Source organism: Balaenoptera ricei, chromosome 1, assembly GCF_028023285.1.
Source record: "Balaenoptera ricei isolate mBalRic1 chromosome 1, mBalRic1.hap2, whole genome shotgun sequence".
NCBI lineage: Eukaryota > Metazoa > Chordata > Mammalia > Artiodactyla > Balaenopteridae > Balaenoptera > Balaenoptera ricei.
In genome coordinates this window covers 153,593,664-153,618,318 of record NC_082639.1, presented here as the reverse complement: position 1 = coordinate 153,618,318, position 24,655 = coordinate 153,593,664, and the positions used below count along the sequence as shown (strand labels likewise).

At 40.7% G+C, this 24,655-nt stretch overlaps 1 protein-coding gene across 2 annotated transcripts in view; it reads right to left on the bottom strand.

Annotated features, from left to right (window-relative positions):
- KCNH1 (potassium voltage-gated channel subfamily H member 1) overlaps window positions 1-24,655 on the bottom strand; it is a 415,212-nt gene that overhangs the window by 340,057 nt on the left and 50,500 nt on the right. For both annotated transcript variants that reach the window (XM_059904358.1, XM_059904366.1), the window contains exon 5: window positions 20,318-20,436. In XM_059904358.1, the coding sequence (XP_059760341.1) occupies window positions 20,318-20,436 (119 nt within the window). The remainder of the gene's footprint in view (window positions 1-20,317; window positions 20,437-24,655) is intronic.

Below are 24,655 nucleotides of genomic sequence, written 5' to 3'. Positions count from 1 at the left end.
CAGGGCCGTACCTCGGAGGTGGGAGAGCCAACTTCAGGACACTGGTCCACAAGAGACCTCCCAGCTCCACGTAATACCAAATGGCAAAAATCTCTCAGAGATCTCCATCTCAACATCAAGACCCAGCATCACTCAATGACCAGCAAGCTACAGTGCTGGACACCCTATGCCAAACAACTAGCAAGACAGGAACACAGCCCCATCCATTAGCAGAGAGGCTGCCTAAAATCATAATAAGGCCACGGACACCCCAAAATACACCACCAGACGTGGACGTGCCCACCAGAAAGACAAGATCCAGCCTCATCCACCAGAGCTCAGGCACTAGTTCCCTCCACCAGGAAGCCTACACAACCCACTGAACCAACCTTAGCCACTGGGGACAGATACCAAAAACAACGGGAACTACGAACCTGCAACCTGTGATAAGGAGACCCCAAACACAGTAAGATAAGCAAAATGAGACGACAGAAAAACACACAGCAGATGAAGGAGCAGGGTCAAAACACACCAGACTTAACAAATGAAGAGGAAATAGGTAGTCTACCTGAAAAAGAATTCAGAATGATAGTAAGGATGATCCAAAATCTTGGAAATAGAATAGACAAAATGCAAGAAACATTTAACAAGGACGTAGAAGAACTAAAGAGGAACCAAGCAATGATGAAAAACACAATAAATGAAATTAAAAATACTCTAGATGGGGTCAATAGCAGAATAACTGAGGCAGAAGAAAGGATAAGTGACCTGGAAGATAAAATGGTGGAAATAACTACTGCAGAGCAGGATAAAGAAAAAAGAATGAAAAGAACTGAGGACAGTCTCAGAGACCTCTGGGACAACATTAAATGCACCAACATTCGAATTATAGGGGTCCCAGAAGAAGAAGAGAAAAAGAAAGGGACTGAGAAAATATTTGAAGAGATTATAGTTGAAAACTTCCCTAATATGGGAAAGGAAATAGTTAATCAAGTCCTGGAAGCACAGAGAGTCCCACACAGGATAAACCCAAGGAGAAACACGCCAAGACACATATTAATCAAACTGTCAAAAATTAAATATAAGGAAAACATTTTAAAGGCAGCAAGGGAAAAAAAACAAATAACACACAAGGGAATCCCCATAAGGTTAACATCTGATCTTTCAGCAGAAACTCTGCAAGCCAGAAGGGAGTGGCAGGATATACTTAAAGTGATGAAGGAGAAAAACCTACAACCAAGATTACTCTACCCAGCAAGGATCTCATTCAGATGTGATGGAGAAATTAAAACCTTTACAGACAAGCAAAAGCTGAGAGAGTTCAGCACCACCAAACCAGCTTTACAACAAATGCTAAAGGAACTTCTCTAGGCAAGAAACACAAGAGAAGGAAAACACCTACAATAACAAACCCAAAACATTTAAGAAAATGGGAATAGGAACATACATATCGATAATTACCTTGAATGTAAATGGATTAAATGCTCCCACCAAAAGACACAGGCTGGCTGAATGGATACAAAAACAAGACCCATATATATGCTGTCTACAAGAGACCCACTTCAGACCTAGGGACACATACAGACTGAAAGTGAGGGGATGGAAAAAGATATTCCATGCAAATGGAAATCAAAAGAAAGCTGGAGTAGCAATTCTCATATCAGACAAAATAGACTTTAAAATAAAGACTATTACAAGAGACAAAGAAGGACACTATATAATGATCAAGGGATCGATCCAAGAGGAAGGTATAACAATTGTAAATATTTATGCACCCAACATAGGAGCACCTCAATACATAAGGCAAATACTAACAGCCATAAAAGGGGAAATCGACAGCAACACAATCATAGTAGGGGACTTCAATGCTCCACTTTCACCAATGGACAGATCATCCAAAATGAAAATAAATAAGGAAACACAAGCTTTAAATGATACATTAAACAAGACGGACTTAATTGATATTTATAAGACATTCCACCCCAAAACAACAGAATACACATTCTTCTCAAGTGCTCATGGAACATTGTCCAGGATAGATCATATCTTGGTTCACAAATCAAGCCTTGGTAAATTTAAGAAAATTGAAATCGTATCAAGTATCTTTTCCGACCACAACGCTATGAGACTAGATATCAAATACAGGAAAAGATCTGTAAAAAATACAAACACATGGAGGCTACACAATACACTACTTAATAACGAAGTGATCACTGAAGAAATCAAAGTGGAAATCAAAAAATACCTAGAAACAAATGCCAATGGAGACACGATGACCCAAAACCTATGGGATGCAGCAAAAGCAGTTCTAAGAAGGAAGTTTATAGCAATACAAGCCTACATCAAGAAACAGGAAACATCTCAAATAAAGAACCTAACCTTGCACCTAAAGCAGTTAGAGAAAGAAGAGCAAAAAAACCCCAAAGCTAGCAGAAGGAAAGAAATCATAAAGATCAGATCAGAAAGAAATGAAAAAGAAATGAAGGACACAATAGCAAAAATCAATGAAACTAAAAGCTGGTTCTTTGAGAAGATAAACAAAATTGATAAACCATTAGCCAGACTCATCAAGAGAAAAAGGGAGAAGACTCAAATCAATAGAATTAGAAATGAAAAAGGAGAAGTAACCACTGACACTGCAGAAATACAAAAGATCATGAGAGATTACTACAAGCAACTCTATGCCAATAAAATGGACAACCTGGAAGAAATGGACAGATTCTTAGAAATGCACAAACTGCCGAGACTGAACCAGGAAGAAATAGAAAATATGAACAGACCAATCACAAGCACTGAAATTGAAACTGTGATTAAAAACCTTCCAACAAACAAAAGCCCAGGACCAGATGGCTTCACAGGTGAATTCTATCAAACATTTAGAGAAGAGCTAACACCTATCCTTCTCAAACTCTTCCAAAATATTGCAGAGGGAGGAACACTCCCAAACTCATTCTACGAGGCCACCATCACCCTGATACCAAAACCAGACAAAGATGTCACAAAGAAAGAAAACTACAGGCCAATATCACTGATGAACATTGATGCAAAAATCCTCAACAAAATACTAGCAAACAGAATCCAACAGCACATTAAAAGGATCATACACCATGATCAAGTGGGGTTTATCCCAGGAATGCAAGGATTCTTCAATATACGCAAATCAATCAATGTGATATACCATATTAACAAATTGAAGGAGAAAAACCATATGATCATCTCAATAGATGCAGAGAAAGCTTTTGACAAAATTCAACACCCATTTATGATAAAAGCCCTGCAGAAAGTAGGCATAGAGGGAACTTTCCTCAACATAATAAAGGCCATATATGACAAACCCACAGCCAACATTGTCCTCAATGGTGAAAAACTGAAACCATTTCCACTAAGATCAGGAACAAGACAAGGTTGCCCACTCTCACCACTATTATTCAACATAGTTTTGGAAGTGTTAGCCACAGCAATCAGAGAAGACAAAGAAATAAAAGGAATCCAAATCGGAATAGAAGAAGTAAAGCTGTCACTATTTGCAGATGACATGATACTATACATAGAGAATCCTAAAGATGCTACCAGAAAACTCCTAGAGCTAATCAATGAATTTGGTAAAGTAGCAGGATACAAAATTAATGCACAGAAATCTCTTGCATTTCTATACACTAATGATGAAAAATCTGAAAGTGAAATTAAGAAAACACTCCCGTTTACCATTGCAACAAAAAGAATAAGATATCTAGGAATAAACCTACCTAAGGAGACAAAAGACCTGTATGCAGAAAATTATAAGACACTGATGAAAGAAATTAAAGATGATACAAATAGATGGAGAGATATACCATGTTCCTGGATTGGAAGAATCAACATTGTGAAAATGACTCTACTACCCAAAGCAATCTACAGATTCAATGCAATCCCTATCAAACTACCACTGGCATTTTTCACAGAACTAGAACAAAAAATTTCACAATTTGTATGGAAACACAAAAGACCCCGAATAGCCAAAGCAATCTTGAGAACGAAAAATGGAGCTGGGGGAATCAGGCTCCCTGACTTCAGACTATATTACAAAGCTTCAGTAATCAAGACAGTTTGGTACTGGCACAAAAACAGAAATATAGATCAATGGAACAGGATAGAAAGCCCAGAGATAAACCCACACACATATGGTCACCTTATCTTTGATAAAGGAGGCAAGCATATACAGTGGAGAAAAGACAGCCTCTTCAATAAGTGGTGCTGGGAAAACTGGACAGGTACATGTAAAAGTATGAAATTAGAACACTCCCTGACACCATGCACAAAAATAAACTCAAAATGGATTAAAGACCTAAGTGTAAGGGCAGACACTATCAAACTCTTAGAGGAAAACATAGGCAGAACACTCTATGACATACATCACAGCAAGATTCTTTTTGACCCAGCTCCCAGAGAAATGGAAATAAGAACACAAATAAACAAATGGGACCTAATGAAACTTAAAAGCTTTTGCACAGCAAAGGAAACCATAAACAAGACCAAAAGACAACCCTCAGAATGGGAGAAAATATTTGCAAATGAAGCAACTGACAAAGGATTAATCTCCAAGATTTACAAGCAGCTCATGCAGCTCAATAACAAAAAAACGAACAACCCAATCCAAAAATGGGCAGAAGACCTAAATAGACATTTCTCCAAAGAAGATATACAGATGGCCTACAGACACATGAAAGAATGCTCAACATCATTAATCATTAGAGAAATGCAAATCAAAACTACAATGAGATACCATCTCACACCAGTCAGAATGGCCATCATCAAAAAATCTAGAAACAATAAATGCTGGAGAGGGTGTGGAGGAAAGGGAACACTCTTGCACTGTTGGTGGGAATGTAAATTGATACAGCCACTATGGAGAACAGTATGGAGGTTCCTTAAAAAACTACAAATAGAACTACCATACGACCCAGCAATCCCACTACTGGGCATATACCCTGAGAAAACCATAGGTCAAAAAGAGTCATGTACCAAAATGTTCATTGCAGCTCTATTTACAATAGCCAGGACATGGAAGCAACCTAAATGTCCATCGACAGATGAATGGATAAAGAAGATGTGGCACATATATACAATGGAATATTACTCAGCCATAAAAAGAAATGAAATGGAGGTATTTGTAATGAGGTGGATGGAGTTAGAGTCTGTCATACAGAGTGAAGTAAGTCAGAAAGAGAAAAACAAATACAGTATGCTAACACATATATATGGAATCTAAGGAAAAAAAAAAAAAAAGGCCATGAAGAACCTAGTGGCAAGACGGGAATAAAGACACAGACCTACTAGAGAATGGACTTGAGGATATGGGGAGGGGGTGGGGTGAGATGTGACAGGGTAAGAGAGTGTCATGGACATATATACACTACCAAATGTAAAATAGATAGCTAGTGGGAAGCAGCCGCATAGCACAGGGAGATCAGCTCGGTGCTTTGTGACCACCTAGAGGGGTGGGATGGGGAGGGTGGGAGGGAGGGAGATGCAAGAGGGAAGAGAAATGGGAACATATTGTATATGTATAACTGATTCACTTTGTTATAAAGCAGAAGCTAACACACCATTGTAAGGCAATTATACTTCAATAAAGATGTTTAAAAAAAAAAAAATCAAGTGTAGAGTTGATCCCTGGCATCGCGGAACATTTGAGTTTTCCCCTGCCTGCTTGAATAAACAAAATGGCCCTCCTAGGAAAAAAGCAAAGAATCCGCCCATAAGACTTCAGCCCTTAGACAAGAGAGCGCTGACCAGAAGGAACCTCATGGCCCTGAGTGCACACAGAGCCACCAAGCCCAGGCTGCCCTTCAAAGCTGGACGCCAATGGGAAGGCCATTAGTCCAGCCACACTTCAAAGCTTACCTTCCACGTGCCATCAAGTGGTCTCCCAAAACACCTCCAGAAATGACACCTACTACCAGGCACAGCCTATGGCATATTGAGATAGTTGAGAGTGTTTAAAAAGACTCTTTGCAAGAGGCAAAATGAGCTCCAAACCCAGGTACTTGTGGCAGAAGCTCCTGTTGCCAAGTTACTTTCCTGTGCAGAGCAATAGAATGCGATGTTGCTGGTGAGACGCCACTGAGTGTTGTTACCTTTCCCTGAGTCTGAAGAGTCAAATGAAGTCAACAACCAAAAAGCAAAAAAAAAGCATGGCAGGAAATCTCAAGTCACATAGAGCCTGTTTCTCAGAAAAAACACCTTTGCTCACATACATCCTGGCAGCTTCTACTGGTGATTCTGGTCTGTGGGACAAAAAAGACTAGGGACCCTGACACTAGCTCAGACTGGACATACCCACCTTCTGCTCTCCCTCAGCAGAGGACAGCACACCTGCTTGTCACCTGGGAATGTGGACAGTAAGCCCAGCTGTACACATGTTCAGTAAGTAAACTTGAGCTCTCTGCACCTCTGTCCAGCTGCCTGCGGAGGTGGCTGGTGCTGGGCCGCCTCGTGCTCCTCATGCCTCTCCTACTGATGGGCGGCAGCACTTTCATGCATGTAAGGAAGGCAGCCTCTATATTTATCAGACCAAATCCTTGAGCAGTTCATTAAAAAAAAAAAGATGATGTTCCCTTAAAAATTAATTGAAATGTTAAAACTTAAGATTAAGTAAAACAATTGATAGCAATTAATATTGGTAATGGTGAGAGAAGAAACTGGCAGTGTAAACTAGTACAACCTTGTTGTGTGAACTTTGGCAGTTTCTACCCAGTTTGAAACGTTTGTACCCTCTGTCTCCTTAATTCCACTTCTAGTAATCTATTATATTCATACCAGCACAAGTATTTAGAGAACTAACAATCAATAGAGTGGACTAAGTAAATACGGTAAGCTGTCCATTCACACTAAACACACTGAGATGCTGTTTAAAAATTTAAACAAATATTTAAAAAGAAATAATAAAGTTCAAAATCTTAGGTGCCAGAACCGTAACGGGAAAGCAAAACCAAAGCAGCCAGTAGGAACTGAAACCAAACAGCCCAGGAGTTTTTCAGAAGCAGGGGTTGTTAGAGCTGGATGTGCAGTGGAGGGGACAGGAAGGGAACCCATATACTCTTGCTGGGGTGACAAAGGGCTGCCCTAACAAAGAGACATGGAACAGGAAGTCTCTACCCATATCTCAGAGACATAAAAAAGAAACTGGTCATCTGTCCAGGCTTTTGGGTAGAAAAAGGATTATCTGTAAGAGATCAGAACCCCAGGTATGTGCCATATACGAGTGTGGAGCCAAACTCACGTTGTTGACATAGTTGGGAGCCCCAGGGCTAAAAACATTTACAGGAAAGTTGGTCTGAACCAGGTGAAAATTTATGAATATGGCACAGGCAAACTCAACCACCACATCCAGATGTCTCGTCAATTGGGGACCCATGGGACTCCCACCAAAAAACTCAGATTGTACATAAGCTCACTACAAGAGGAAAGTAAACACCAAAAGAGAGGATTTAAAGTAAGCTGCCATTTCTAAAGCAATAAAAAAGGAAGAGATGTTAACAGAACTCAATTAGAAAATGGGCAAGAGACATGAACTGGCATTTCACCAGCTGGAAATGTGGTTGTAAAACAAGCTCATGAAAAGATGTTCAACATCTTTAGCCATTACTAAAATGCAAATTAAGACCACAATGAGCTATCACTACATACTTATAAAAATGGTTAAAATAAAAAAGAGTGGCAATGCCAAATGCTGGCAAGGATATAGATAAACTGGCTGTTTCATACATTACTGGAGGGAATGCAAAATGAGACAACCAACTGCAACTGGCAAATAGTTTGGCAGCTTCTTATGAAACTAAATATACACTTACATGTATATACAAAGGCACACACACGCACAAATGAGTGCATGTAAAGACTGGTGAAATCTGAATATGATCTTTAGTTTAACAATATTCTACACATGTTGATTTCCTGTAGTTAGTTTTACTGTATACTATTATACTGTAGTTATATAAGATGTTACCATTGAGGGAAGCTGAGTGGAGGGTAGAGAACACCCTCTGTACTAGTTTTGCAACTTCCCGTGAGTCTATAATAATTTCAAAATAAAAGCTTTCAAAAATCAATGTTGAGTGTAAAACACAAGTCATAAAATATCACAGTATGATATCATTTGTGCAAATACATTTTTAAAACCACACAATCATAGTATATGTGTTTTAGGGATAAATATATAAGTAATAAAAATATCAAAACATCAATAGCAAGGAGACACACAACTTCAGGGTAGTGATTACCTCTGGGAATAAGTTCTAAGAGGACCTCAACTTTACGTGTAATATTTTATTTTATTTATTCATTTATTTATTTATTTTTAAAAGTACTAAATTCATTAACTTGAGATGTCTGGTTTTCTTTAATTAATAGTAATCTTTTATTTATTTATTTATTTATTTATTTTTGGCTGTGTTGGGTCTTCGTTTCTGTGTGAGGGCTTTCTCTAGTTGCGGCAAGCGGGGGCCACTCTTCATCGCGGTGCGCGGGCCTCTTCACTATCGCGGCCTCTCTTGTTGCGGAGCACAGGCTCCAGACACACAGGCTCAGTAGTTGTGGCTCACGGGCCTAGTTGCTCCGCGACATGTGGAATCTTCCCAGACCAGGGCTCGAACCCGTGTCCCCTGCATTAGCAGGCAGATTCTCAACCACTGTGCCACCAGGGAAGCCTTTTATTTTATTTTTTTGGCCACGCTGCGTGGCTTGCAGGATCTTAGTTCTCCGACCAGGGATCGAACCCGGGCCCATGGCAGGGAAATCGCCAAGTCCACTGGACCATCAGGGGATTCCCCTGTAATATTCTAATTTTTAAAAAAGAATTTGGGGCTTCCCTGGTGGTGCAGTAGTTAAGAATCCCCCTGCCAATGCAGGGGACATGGGTTCGAGCCCTGGTCTGGGAAGATCCCACATGCCGCGGAGCAACTAAGCCCATGCGCCACAACGACTGAGCCTGCCCTCTGGAGCCTGTGAGCCACAACTACTGAGCCTGCATGCCACAACTACTGAGCCCACGTGCCACAACTACTGAAGCCCATGCCCTTAGAGCCCGTCTCCGCACAGGAGAGGCCACCGCAATGAGAAGCCCGCGCACCGCAACGAAGAGTGGCCCCCACTCACCACAACTAAAGAAAGCCCATGCGCAGCAATGAAGACCCAACACAGCCAAAAATAAATAAACAAAAAATAAATTAAAAAAGAATTTGAAGTGAGAAATTGTCAGCATGTACTATATAAACAGAATAAGTAAATGAATGCTTGTTAAATTACTCTCTACTACTCTGAATATTTGAAAGGTTTCTAAATTAAAACCAAAAATACACATACAAGGAGGTTCACTGAAGCATTATCTTTAATAACCAAAGACTGGTAACAATCTAATTATGTATCAACAAGGGGACAGCTAAATAGCTTCGGATATAGTCATGCAATGAATACATCGCAACCATTAAAAAAAAATGAAGGGACACCCCCAAGGTTGGCTAACTTCTATTTATCCTCTCGTTCTGAGCTTAGGTGCTCCAAGAAGCTTTATCTTACTTGCTGGACTGCCTCCCAGAAACTAGGCCAGGCCAGCACTCCCTCTAATTGGTCCAGAAGCTATGCCCTGTGCTCTAATATAAATCACTAATTTGTCACCTCTTTATTATCATACTGGGAGATTCTTTAGAGCAGGGAACATTTCTTGGTCACTACTGCATCTCTAGCAATCCATACAGAATCTGACAAATGAGTGGCCAGAGTTAACATTTGCCATTTGTTGTTTAGTAATCCAGCATCCAAAAACCCTCTGACTTCTGGTGAAAACTCCAGTGCATGAGTATTGGTAGTAATCAGGGCTGACAGGAGCCATATGGTACCAGAAATTCTCATTTTCTGATACCTAGAAATTAGGCCTGGAGCATGAGACCTAGGATTGGCCAACTGGACACCCTTGCCCAGGACTCTGAAGCCACGGGAATGAAAACAAAAGCATATGAGACAGAGATTATTCACAGTGGCATCTGCGCTATCAGGAGTCCAGTATTGACAATTATATCATAAAAAGACCATGGACAAGCTCTGGCACCTATCTTACCAAGGTCTGTGTTGCCGTTTGCTTTGAATTCTCAGTCCAGGTCTTTGACTCTACGAGCTGCACAGTTTTCTACAAATAAATCAATTTTCTGCTTAAAAAAAAAAAAAAAAAAAAATGAAGGGGATATATGCTTTTAGGAAAATATCCCAAATATACTAGTAAGTGGGGAAAAAAAAGCAGATTGGAAAGTAATATATATAATAGTATGACAACATTTTTGTTAAAAAAATATCAACATAAATATATATGAACACTTGTTCATATATAGTTTACTAAACACATACACTGTTTAAAAATGGTTACTTCCAAGAAACAGTGGACATTTCACCTTCTATTTTATATACCTCTATGTTTTAAAACCAATAAAGAACCCGTTTTATTTCTGAAAATTGAGAAATTTTTCTTACTGAGATATAATTGACAGGTAACATCCTATTAGTTTCAGGTGTACAACATAATGACTCATTATTTGTATACATTGCAAAATGATCTCCACCGTACGGCTACTTAACATCCATCACCACATGTAGCTACTAATTTTTTTTCTTGTAATGAGAACTTTTAACTACTCTCTTAGCAACTTTTGAATAAACAATACAGTATTACTAACTATAGGCACCATTCTTTACATTACTTCACCAGAACTTACTTACTTTATAACTGGTAGTTTGTACCCTTTGACCCCCTTCACCAATTTCACTTGCCCTCACCCCCTGCCTCTGGCATCCACCAATCTGTTCTCTAATCTATGAGATCAGGAGTTTATTTTGTTTTGCTTTGTTTTAGTTCCACATAAAAATAAGATCATACAGTATTTGTCTTTCTCTGTCTGACATATTTCATTTAGCGTAATGCCCTCGAGGTCCATCCATGTCACTGCAAGTAGCAAGATTTCCTTCTCTTGAGAAAAATTTTAAAAGCAATATAAGGAACCAAAAATTAAAATGTAATATTAAACTAACATTATTGAGCATTTACTATATACCAAAGTGTTTGTTCACATTCAGAGCCTCCCTTAGTCTTCACAAATCTATAAGTACATATTATTCTCAATTGAACTCAATTCCTCCATTTGAAGAGAAGAAAGAGAAAGAAATGGAAGTTCTTAGAGGTGAAATGACTTGCCTGAAATCACACGGCAAGTTGTCAAGTGGGCTGTCACATTTGATGCTGTTTCAGCCCCCTACGCCTGTCACCTACATGAAAAACAGCAGCACGTACGGCATTTGCCCGATCTCCTTACAGTGAGATGTTGAGTGCCATGAGCTGTGAGCTGTGATTTGGCTGAACGCGTGTGCTTGCACTCCAGCCATCACAAACGCACAGCTCAGATTTTAACTGGACCTGGGTCCCTCATAGGAAAGAGTGAGAAGATGTGACAGGAAAAGATGGTTTCTCGTCCATATCTTCCCCCCAGCTTTTCCATGAAGAGAGAAGCGGGCAGCAAAGAGTTGTCCCAGCCAGACCAAAGCCCAGCAGGATCGCTCCCGCATGAAGACCACAGAGTGAATCCTGCTGAGCAGGAGGGATGCTCTCTCATACACTGACCATGGCTTTCCTTCCTATAAAGGCAGAAAGAGTTAGAGAAGCAAGCTGGTGGCAGACTGTGGATCCTGCTTCAAGAAAGGATTCCCTGCCCCGCTGTGGAGTGTGCAGTTAGGTGACAGCCTCCTGTTGGCTTCCTAAGGGACAGAAACCTGAGCTTCCCAGGGATGCACCTGCCAATAACTGAGCAAGAAGGTGGTTGAGGAGCCCGGCCCTTCCCGCTCTGTGTGGGGCTGCTCTACTGCCGTCTCTGCTGCAGAGCTCCCTGTCGGGCTGGCAGAGCCTCAGTCGGATCTGCACTGTGTCTGATGCTCTCCCTGCCCAGTGCTGCTTCCTCCCCCTTTTCTTTCACAGATATTACTCAATATCTGCATCCCAGAGAACTCAACCTGTGAAAAGGGTCCTCTAGCCTGATCTATGTACTGACATAAGATTTTTTTTTTAATTGAAGTATAGTTACTTTACAATGTTGTGTTAGTTTCTGGTGTATAGCAAAGTGATTCATTTCATATATATATATATGCTTTCATGTTATTTTCCATTATGGTTTATTACAGGATATTGAATATAGTTCCATGTGCTATACAGTAGGACCTTGTTGTTTATCTATTTTATATATAGTAGTTTGTATCTGCTAATCCCAACCTCCTAATTTACCCCTCCCCCTCCTTCCCCTTCGGTAACCCTAAGTTTGTTTTCTATGTCTGTGAGTCTATTTCTGTTTGTAAATAAGTTCATTTGTATATGTGAGATTCCACATACAAGTGATATCATATGATATTTGTCTTTCTCTGTCTGACTTACTTCACTTAGTACGATAATCTCTAGGTCTATCCATGTTGCTGCAAATGGCATTATTTCATTCTTTTTATGGCTGAATAGTATTCCATTATAAATATGTATACCACATCTTCTTTATCCATTCATCTGTTGATGGACATTTAGGTTGCTTCCATGTCTTGGCTATTGCAAATGGTGCTGCCATGAACATTAGGGTACATGTATGACATAAGATATATTTAAGATCTGAAAATAAACTGGCCCTCCAAAAGAACAAGTGCTCACACTAGCCTGAGGGAAGAGGATGGAGTGCTGAAGAATAGCCAGATGAAGTGGACTTGGTGTCCCATCCTGAGATGAGGGAGACCACGGTCCCCTATCAGGTCTAAAGCTGGAAGGTATGGTAACCCTAGTATAAGCAGTAGCGGAGGGCTGGGAAAAAGAGACAGTGCTCAGAAGGAAGTGCCCCAGATGGGAAACAGGTTGGGTTTGGAGTCACATAAACCTGGTTCTCAATCCAGAGTCCACCACTTACTGCCAGGTGAACCACAAACAAGTTAGTGAACTTCCCTGTGCCCCAGGTTCCCCCTCTATAAAACTGCTCCAAGATGTCTAGGGGATTAAAGGAGAAGATGAGCAGCACAGATCCTGGCACACAGTACGTGCTTCCTTCTTTTCTAGAATCAGTCCAGGAGGGAGACAAGAGGACTAATGTGAGGACGAAAGCCAGATTGCCTGACTTCAAACAGGGGCCTTGAAAATCACATGTGCAACCCATTGAAAGGCAAAACTGCTATTCCCAGCCACTTGTGCAGTGCGTCAATTTTTTTCCTGGAGGCGGGAGAGGTTTCAATGAGGCATCCATACTCTTACTCAATCTCCATTTGATCAATGGCATTTACCAGTGAGAAAACTCAGCAGGACACTGGCTGTAAGCTTTAGACAGGGAAAAGATTTTTCTCTGTTGAAAACTTACTAGCCAACTTCCAATTTCTGGTGCAGGTTGTAAGAAGCTTGGAAATTGTCATCCCATCCTAACAAGTAAAAAGCTGTACAAACTGAAAAATCAACAACTCTTCTTAGTTCCACACAAGAGGTGAGGTCAGAGGGCAAACTATTGCACCAAAAATTGGAGAGACAGACAGGTGAATACAGAGAATCACAACTTGCCAGAAAAACCCAGAAGCAGAAACCTCCACAAGAACTAGTACCGGACAGGAAAGCATAAACTGTAACTAGCAAATTGCTAGAGGCTCAGCATGGACAAATCTGAGAGTTAAAAATTCTAGGGGGACCCAGTCATGGGCAGGGGCCTCGCACATTTGTGAGTTTTACTTGCAGGAGCTCCACCAGATTCTCACAGTAAAAATCAGAGAAAAGTACCTCCATGCTCCTGGAAAGAGGAATAGAAAAGTAACCATTTTTAAAAACACCACAGCACTCTGTTCCTCTTAAAAAGGCCTGCCCTCCGGAGAAACTAGTTAACCTGAGCCTAATTTGGGGGGTTTTATCAGAGCCTAACTCACGTGAGGATAGAAAAATACCCAATTGCTCTAGCTTCTGGCATAGGGAAAGAGAAATACACCACTGCAGGCCATGCTGCCTCATCTTGTTTGGTCTAAATGGGGAAAGAACTGAGAAGCACTTGTGAAGTCCATAGCCCAGGGGCATAGGCTCACTAAAATACTGTGAGCTAATCATGGGACTACAGAATGATTCCTCTCCCCTGACATCTTATACCACACTAACAGCCTATTTACCCTAGTTCCTTTTACCCAGTACATCATGTCCAGATTTCAACAAAAAGTTGCAAGGCATAGTAAAAGGCAAAAAACACAGTTTGAAGAAACAGAGCCAGACCAGATATGGCAGGGATGCTGGAATTATCAGACCAGAAATTTTAAAAACTATGATTCATATGCTAAGGGCTCTAATGGGTAAAATAGACAGCATGCAAGAACAGACAGACAATGTAAGCAGAGATGGAAATTCTAAGAAAGAACCAAAAAGAAATGCCAGAGATCAAAAATACTATAACAGAAACAAAGAATGCCTTTGATGGGCTCCTTAGTGGACAGGACATGGCAGAGGAATGAATTTCTGAGCTTGAGGACATGTCAATAGAGACCTCCAAAACTGAAAAGCAAAGAGAAAAGGACCAAAAAATAAAACAGAATGTCCAAGGGCTGTGGGACAACTATAAAAGGTATAACACATGTGGAATAGGAATACCAGAAGGAGAGGAAAGAAAGAAATGGAAGAAATATTTGAAGCAATAATGACTGATAACTTCCCCAAATTCATGTCAGACACCAAACCACAGATACAGGAAGCTCAGAAAACACCAAGCAGTATAAGTGAAAAGAAAAGAAAAAACACTTAGGCACAGCATATTCAAACTGCAGAAAATCAAACAAAAATTCCTGAAAGAATCTGGAGGGGGAAAAAAACCCCAAAAACCTAACCTATTAGGAACAAAGATAAGAATTACATCCTAAGTCTCCTCAGAAACCACACAAACAAGAAGAGAGTAGAGTGAAATATTTAAAGTGTTGAGAAAACAAACACCAACCTAGAATTCTGCACCCTGCAAAATTATCTTCCAAAAGTGAAGGATAAATAAAGATGTCTCAGATAAAAATTGAGGGAATTTGTTGCCAGCAGAAATGCCTTGCAAGAAATTTATAATGAAGTTCTTCAGAGAGAAAGAAAATAATATAGGTCAGAAACTGGATCTACTTAATGAAAAAGAGGAACACTGGAGAAGGAATAAGGGAAGGTAAAAGAAAAACTTTTATTTTTCTTATTCCTAAAAATTTTTTTTTAATTTTGTTTATTTTTGGCTGCATTGGGTTTTCATTGCTGTGCGCGGGCTTTCTCTCGTTGCGGTGAGTAGGGGCCACCCTTCATTGTGGTGCATAGGCTTCTCACTGAGGTGGCTTCTCTTGTTGTGGAGCATGAGCTCTAGGCGCACAGGCTTCAGTAGTTGTGGCACACAGGCTCAGTAGTTGTGGCTCGCGGGCTCTAGAGCTCAGGCTCAGTAGTTGTGACGCACGGGCTTAGTTGCTCCGTGGCATGTGGGATCTTCCCGGACAAGGGCTTGAACCCGTGTCCCCTACATTGGCAGGCAGACTCTTAATCACTGCGCCACCAGGGAAGTCCCAGTTTTTCTTATTCTTAATTGATCTAACAGATAACAAACAGTTTGTTCAAAATAACAGCAACAATGTATTTGATACTGTATACATATATACGCTTATGTATGCTTATGAATAAGTGAAATGAATCACAGCAATGACACAATGGACAGGACAGAGGAATTAGTAGTATTTTATTACAAGGTACTTGCACTACCCATGAAGCACTACGTACAGTATTACAGTCAGTCCTCTAAATCCATGGGTTCTGCATCTGTGGATTCAACCAAGTGCAGATCAAAATATTCAGAAAAAGAATTCCAGAAAGTGCCAAACAGCAAAACCTGAATTTGTTGCACACCAGCAACTATTTACATAACATTTACATTATATTTACGACTATTTACATAGCGTTTACATTGTATTAGGTATTATAAGCAATCTAGAGATAATTTAAAGTATATGAGAGGATGTGAATAATTTATATGCAAACACCATGCCATTTTATATAAAAGACTTGGGCATCCATGGATTTTGGTACCTGTGGGGGTCCTGGAACATATTCCCCTGTGGATACCTAGGGACCACTGTATTTGAAAGTGGACTTGGATTACTTGTAAATGTATACTGCAAACTCTAGGGCAACCACTAAAAAAATGTAAAAAAAAGTATAATATGCTAAGGAAGGGGAAAATATAGAATTATATAAAATGCTCAGTTAAAACCACAAAAGGCAGAAAAAAAGTGGAAGACAAAATAGGAACACAGAACAAGGGCAACAAATAAAAACCAGCAACAAATACGGTAAATATTAATCCAACTATATCAATAATCACTTTAAATGTCAGTGGTGTAAATAGGCCAATTAAGACACAGATTGTCAAAGTGGATCAAGAAACAAGATCCAATTATACGTTGTCGATAAGAAACCCACTTTAAATATAAACAGACATGTAGATTAAAACAAAAGGATGAAGAAAGATTTAACATACTCATGTTAAGCAAAAGAAAGTGGAAGTTGCAATATTCATTCCTGACAGACCAGACTTCACAGCAAGAAAAGTTATCAGGGATAAAGAATGGCATTATGTAATGATAAAGGAGTCAATTTTTCAAGAAGACATAACAGTCCTTAATGAGTATGCAGCAAACAACAGAGCATTAAAATACATGAGGCAAAAAGTGATAGAACTACAAGGAGAATAGATGAATCCACTATTATAGCTGGAGACATTAACACCCCCTAATGGAAATGTGCAGATCCAGCAGGCAAAAAGTCAGTAAGGATGTTGTGGAACTCAACAACACCATCAATCAACTGGATATAATGGACATCTATGAACTACTTCATCCAATGGTAGCAGAATATACATTCTTCTCAAGCTCACATGGAACATTCACCAAGACAGACCACATACTGGGCCATAAAACACACCTTAACAAATTTAAAAGTATAGAAATCATACAATGTCTGCTCTCATATCACAACGGAATTAAACCAGAAATCAATAACAGAAAGACAGTTGTAAAATCCCCAAATACTTGGAGATTAAACAACACACTTCTATATAACACCTGGGACCAAAGAACAAATCTCAAGAGAAATTTTTAAATATTTTGAACAAAATGAAAATGAAAACACAACCTATCAAAATTTGTGGGATGCAGTGAAAGCAGTGCTTAAAGGGAAATTTATAGGATTGAACACATACATTAGTAAAGAAGAACGATCAAAAATCAATAAACTAAGCTTCCACCTTATGAAGCTAGGAAAAGAAGAGTAAATTCATTCCAAACTAAACAGAAGAAAAAATTAAAAATTAGAGCAGAAATCAGTGAAATTGGAAACAGAAAACCATTAGAGAAAATCCACAAACCAAAAGTTTGGTTCTTTGAAAAGATCAATAAAATCCATAAGTCTCTAGCCAGGTTAATTAAAATTTAGTAGCCCCTGGGATGGGACCCAGATATTTGCCTCATATTGTCAATCAATGAGCAACTACTCATGCCAGACAGTTAGACAAAAACACTAACATCATTTCCATTCTTTCATCCATTCGATCAATTAAGGAAAAAAAAAACACTTACTACTGCTGAGCATCTACTATGTGCTGGACACTGTTTTAAAGGCTTGGGATATACCAGTGAACAATAAACACAATAAATAAGTAAACTGTATAGTATATTGGAAGCTGTTAAGTGGAGCATAACGTAGAGCAGGTTAAGGAGAAGATTAAGAGTTAATGAGTGGGCTTCCCTGGTGGCGCAGTGGTTGAGACTCTGCCTGCTAATGCAGGGGACACGGGCTCGAGCCCTGGTCTGGGAAGATCCCACGTGCCGCGGAGCAGCTGGGCCCGTGAGCCACAACTACTGAGCCTGCACATCTGGAGCCTGTGCTCCGCAACAAGAGGGGCCGCGACAGTAAGAGGCCCGCGCACCGCGATGAAGAGTAGCCCCCGCTTGCCGCAACTAGAGAAAGCCCTCGCACAGAAACGAAGACCCAACAGAGCCAAAAATAAAATAAATAAATAAATAAAAATTAAAAAAAAAAAAAGTTAATGAGTATTTCTTATTTTGTTATTAATGTTTGTATATATATATATACACTATATATTGTGTGTATATATATAGTATATAGTGTATAGATAAGGCAAATACTTTTATTTTCTTCCTTCTTTTATCCCCATATTATCTAACATAAGATGTTAAGAGTTAAGTTTACATCACACTGTTTAAGTTGCAGGATATCAAGGCGTGGAGATCTCACCCGAGGACTTTGCATCCTCTTCTGGGGAAAGGGTTGGTATGTTTTGGTAATATGCAACATAACTGGATCATGTTAGATGGAAGTATGACTTTGTTATTATTTTTATTTGGAGATTAAGTATGGTTTAAGGAAATGTATACAGGTGCCGAACTGACAAGGATTAAACTGTAATGGTTAGTTTCATGTGTCAACTTGGCTAGGCCATGGTACCCAGTTGTTCAATCAAACACTAAGTGCTTCTGTGAAAGTATTCTGTAGATGTGATTAACATCTACAATCAGCTGACTTGCAGGAAGGGAGATTATACTCCATAATCTGGGTGGTCCTCATCTAATCAGTTGAAAGGCTTTAAGAGCAAAACTGAGGTTTCCCTGAGAAGAAATTCCATCTGGGACTTCAGCACCAGCTCCTCCCAAGAGTTTCCAGTTGGCCAAGCTGCCCCACGAATTCTGGACTTCCCCAGTCCCCACGACCACCTCCTTACAATCAATCTCTTAACATACAAATATCCTACCAGTTCTTGTATCTCTGACAGAGGTAGCCACATAGAGAAAATGACATCTGAGCAAAGACTTGCAGCTGGTGAAGGAATAGAACACAAAAGTCTGGGGGAAGAGCAAGCCTGGTGTATAAGAGGAACAGCAAGGAATGTGGCTGGATAAGAGTGAGTAAGGTGGAGAGCAGTAGGAGAGGAGGGAACATCATTAACCAAAAGAAGCAGCGGGGACAGAGAAAGTGCAGGCTGTGAGCTGAAGGGCCTCCTTTATTATTCTTTCTACCACAAGGTGAGCCCACATCATGACAAAAATGATGCTGCCATCATCCAAGTATCTCACCTTCTCTAACACGACACAAATGAATGCCCCCATTCCCACTGCTGGCAGAAGCCTTTGGCTGCTATAAGGACATCTTCTGTACTCAACCCATTCAACATTCGGTGCACATATGCAGAGCACCCACTGTCAGCTGCACCGTGCTGGGAGTTTCTCCCTCAGGGATATGGAAGCCAAGAGGCAGGTCAGAAAGTGCCCTGTCATCTCAGCACAGATCAGGAACTGACTGGCCACCACCAGGCAGAGAGACAGCTAACGCTGTCATCTTTGGGTAAGATGGAAATTTGCTACATGGAAAGTATAATGCTCTTAATTGGTCCTACCCTGGTCTAGTTGGAAAAAAAAAAAAAAAGGCCAGGCACCACCAAAGGGAGATAACAGTGATTTGGATGCAGGACCACCAAAGACAGATAATAATAATTTGGGTGCATTAAGCCTGATCAAACATCTTGTCCAGGATTCCCAGCCTCTCACTTGTGCCAGCAAAAGGGAGAATACCACCACCATGAGTTTTCCTTACTACAAAGGTTATGGAAACAGCAATAATTTTAAGTATATTTATTAACCTGGAAAGATGTTCATAACTTTATAAAATGAAGAAAAGGCAATACAACCCACCTTAAATATACACATTGATTCTTAGATACATCTCAACTTCATTAATGTGAAAAAATGTATTTCTTAGGCTTTAGGAATAGAATATTTCTTAAATGCAAAAAAAGAGTTAAGGCATGCCCACAAAAATTATAACAATGTTATCTGGTTAGTGGGATTCTAGGTGATCTTTATTTTCTTCCTCTTTGCTTCCTGTATCTTCTTTTCCTATAATAGTATGTATTGCTCAAATAACAAAATTGTTTATGGTTTATAAGTAAAACCCCCTTCATGTATATAGCACTTCTAGCTCCTTCCCTACTCCTTCAAAAGAGTCAGCTGACAGCTGTAATCTCAACCAATTTTGAATGGAGTTGTTTGCAGTTCCTCTTACATATCTGAGAGTACACAACTAACAGGAGTTAGATCACTTACCCAAAGTCACACATGGTGGTGTATAGACCAGCCAAGACAAGAGTCTGGGGTCCTGAAGGTCCCTTCCAAGCCATCACACTCACTGTGGACCATTTTCTCAGCCCAGGGACCCCATGGAAGTGAGGGTTAAGCTGAGCTAAACCTTTGCCCTTACCTCGGCCAGGCGGGAGTGCTTGTGGACGTTCTCGCCTTTTTGCACGCTGGGAGCCAGCTGCTGTAGGACACCCCTGCTGCTTGTCAGTGCTCTGGTCAGCCGAGCAAACTTCCCCCAGCCTGGAGCATGTGGAAGACAGGAGAGACAGGTTCAACCAGGTCCTGAAGGTGCTCGGACATTCATACCACGAGTTACCCTGTCAGAAGCAGACGCCCACCCTCCATGTCCTCCTGCACATCCACAAGTCACTCGGCCATCCTCGCAATCAAGATTCGCTGATCAAAAATCACCTCGACATGCTCAAATCTGTGCAGTGATGCACTTTTCCCTTGTACTTTCACTTGACCCTAATCATAGCTTGGTGAAGCAGGTACAGCAGGTCTTAGCACTGCTTTACAACTAGGGAAATCGAGGCACAGAGTGCCTAGGCAGCTAAGAGTCTAGAACCCAGATCTCCCCACTCTGGCCCAAGGCTTTTCTGCCAGATAACACCAGGCAATCAAGATGTTTCCCTGACTTTATGGCTCACGCTGTTCCCAAGCCCCCTGTCGTCTGATCCTAGCAGAGACTAAGCTGGTTCGGGTTTTAAATGACTAGACAAGCTAGTCAAATGGCCGTTCCATGTACTACCTTCTCCAAAGCCAGGGGAATAAGAAATGAATTTAATCCGTGGGCAGGTGGGGAAACAATACTAGTCGATTTTAGTCTGCTCTAGGATGGGGGAAGGACAGCTGATGGCAGGTAGGTCCCCTTAAAACTAGAAACGCAAAGAGCCGAGTACTGAACTTAGAGTAAAGAAGTCTGGATACAAATCCCATCTCTGCCTCCGGCCTGCTTGAGGTCACCAACAAACTGCTTAAATGATCTGGGCCTCAATGATCTCATCTGTAAAGTGGAAATTAAAATACTCTATCTACATGCCTTAAATGCAGGATGCATTTTCCTGGTAAAACAAAGTGGCTAAGTTTAGTGGGCTAAAACAAAGACTGTCTTGAGGCCTCCTTGGCCCTCTGGACTAGTTCCTTTTATAAGGAAAGTAAAACACTGGTCTTTTTCTAATCCAGACCACTCTATACTCCAAAATCTAAGATGTACCAGTGATCTTTACTAAGATTTAAATATGTTTGAGGAATAGTTTAAAGATGCCCAAAGACAACCGTCCATTCCAATGTCCAATAAGCCATCTGCATCAAGGTTATGACCATGGCAATTGCCTCATGAGACCCCTGAAAGTCTGTAGGGGTTCTCAAAACCAAGCTTGGGGCGAGGGAGCTCCAAAGACCTGGATGTGGGGTACAGCAACTATTTTTACATGACAGCTAAAAGCAAGACGAGGCAATTTGATTTTTGTCCTTTAGAGTTTAGAAGTAGCCAGCGCCTTGCAGCAGAAATCTCATTTACCAAATTTTACCCTGGAGCACATTTATAAGACAGACTCAGAATCCAGAGGACAATGAGGTCAAGCAGAGTGATGGCCCTTTTTCTGCACAACCTTTAAGAATCAAGATCTGTATAAATTTTGTCAATGTAAAAGAATAGCAAATCAAGTTCCTTTTTATCTCATTCCAGAAGTTCTAGGCTTTAATAAAAGATAGTGGAATTTTCATCCATCCCAATGCCATTAAGCAGAGATATGGGTCACCTTGAAAAGAGGCTCACGGTGGTCGGGCTGCGGGGACTCCCACTGATGTTGACAGGAGGGGACAGCCCAGACTCTCCAGGGGTATTTGACGTCTTCCCCAAATGGGCCATTCATGAAAGTGTTCACTGGAATTTGCTTGTGTGAACTGTGGACTAGAATTTTTTAAAGTCTCTTTCAGAGTCAGGCTCTCCTTCAGCTGAAAACAAAGCTGGAATTGAATTCTGCAAAGTTTTTCAAGAGGAGCAGAAAGTATATTTTTCAACTGGCGAGAAAACAGTTGTGCACTCAAACATCAGCAAGGGCTCTGAAACACCACCCCCCACTCCATTCAATCCTACGCATCCACTACCACCACAACCTACACTCTGGTACCAATGATAAGAGGGAGCTAGCAGGGCAGATATCCCAGACCCTGCTTGGCAGGGTTCAGGGCCCTGGTCCATCAGATGACATGGCACAAAAAATGAAAAGAAAGATCCCTGGACTTCAGGGCACTTCCCCAGGCCCAGGCTAGCCCCTCACTCTAGGCCTGATTCTATTTTCAAGAATGTGTCTCTTAAAAGAGTTGGCTCTCAGGTGGCTGAGTGAAGGGCACAGGAAGGCGAGTGGGTGTTGGATTGGGAAATGGACAGGCAGTGTGAAATCTACCAGGATGGGCAGACTCTGCCTATTCTGAAGGAAGGAAATAAGTTCTTTCCCAAGCTCCACCCCCATGTTGTCCTTTCTGGACTCTATAGACACTTTATAACAGGACTCATGCTGAGCCAGATGAAAGAACATCATTCATTCACATATTAATTCTAAACATAACTACTATGTAAATACCATCACAGTGCTAAATCCTGGGGATACTAAAATGAAAAATGGCACAGACTCTGGCCTCAAAGAGCTTGTACTCTAGTAGGGAAGACTGATAAGTAAATAAAAAAGTATTATATAGTAAGCTAAATTCTGTAACAGGTGAGTAGAGGACGCTATGGCCAAGACTGTCCAGAGAAGGCATATCTAATCCAGGCTGGGCAGTCAGGGAGGGCTTCCCACAGGAGGTGACACTAGAGCAAACTTTTAAAAGATGAGTAGGAGCTAGTTGAAGTCAGGAAGGAAAAGATAGACATTCCACACAGAAGGAACAGCACCTATGAAGGCAGAAAAATCCTAAAACAGGGTAATATGTCAGTGAAGAGTAAGACCTTCTTAATAGCTAGATGAATGGGGCATGGCCCGTAGAGGGGAGGAGGATGCAGGCAGTGGCCTGAAGTAATGCTAAAGAGGTTGTCAAGGGCCAGGCCGAGGAGAACTTAGGTGGTAACAACCTAGATGGCAAGTTAAGAAATTTGAACTTCAACCTGAAACCTGAAGGGAATCCAATGAAAGAGTTTAAATATAGTAGGGGAATTTTAGGACAAAATGGCAGTGTGGATAGTGGACTATAAAGAGGGCAGAGGGGGGTTAACAGATAGAAGACCAGTCAGAATCCCAGGCAAGACACCATGAGGGCCTGGACCAGTGCTATGGCCTGAGCCAGGTGACAAGGGGAGACTTGAGAACAGCTGCAGAGGTAGAATCAATGGCTGTAGAGGGAGAGAAGAGGCAAGCCAGGTGGCCTCTGGGTCCCTGGTTTGGGTGACTGGAATGACAGCCATGAAATGAGATTTAAAACACAGAAGAAAGTCAGTCAAACTGAAAAAGACAAGTATATGATATCACTTATATGTGGAATCTAAAAAAATAATACAGATGAACTTATTTACAAAACAGAAACAGACTCACAGACATAGAAAACAAACTTATGGTTACCAAAGGGGAGAGGAGGAGAGGAATAAATTAGGAGCATGGGATTAACAGATACATACTACTATATATAAAATAGATAAACAACAAGGACCTACTGCATAGCACAGGGAACTATATTCAATATCTTGTAAGAACCTATAATGGAAAAGAATCTGAAAAAGAATATATATATATTGATATATATATCTGAATTACTATGCTGTATACCTGAAACTAACTATAAATCAACTATACTTTAATAAAAATTTTAAGAAAACACAGAAGAGAAGCAAATGGGTTTGGTGGAATATGAACGTACAATTTGGACCAACAATGTCCCTCATAGCAGAGCCATCAGGAAAAACACTCCTGGAAAAATCAATTTCCTATTGTCCAAAGGGTCAACTGGGTGAGAATAAGCCAATGAGAATCCGGCTCAAGATGATCTTGCTTAAGGGAAGCCACATGGTCATTTTCCACAAGGAAAATAAGGCAGCTGCCTTCAAGGAAGCCTTTCCCTGGTACCACCCTACCCTAGCAGAATTGCCTGCTCCGACCTGTGTAGCCCCATTTGCCTTAGGCAGACTTCTATTAGATCACTGATTAGGCTTTATTGTTCTTATTTGCTCACCTGTCTGCCTACTGTCTGCCTATCTTCCAAACAGACTGTAATGAGCAGGGGCTCTTACACATTTCCTTAAGGTCAGCACCTAGCATAAGGCTAAACACCCCAAAGACACCCAGTAAGTGCGTGTGCTGAATAAATGTGCATGAAGAACAAATTGTGTTCTCTCATTGTCCTACTTCTACCTGGGTTTCCAGTAGACATAAAGCCCCAAAATATAAGTAGCCCATTTTACAAACTCTGTTAAGCTTTAGGAGGTATTTCTGCACCCACCCTTCCAATTATATCCCATTTGGGA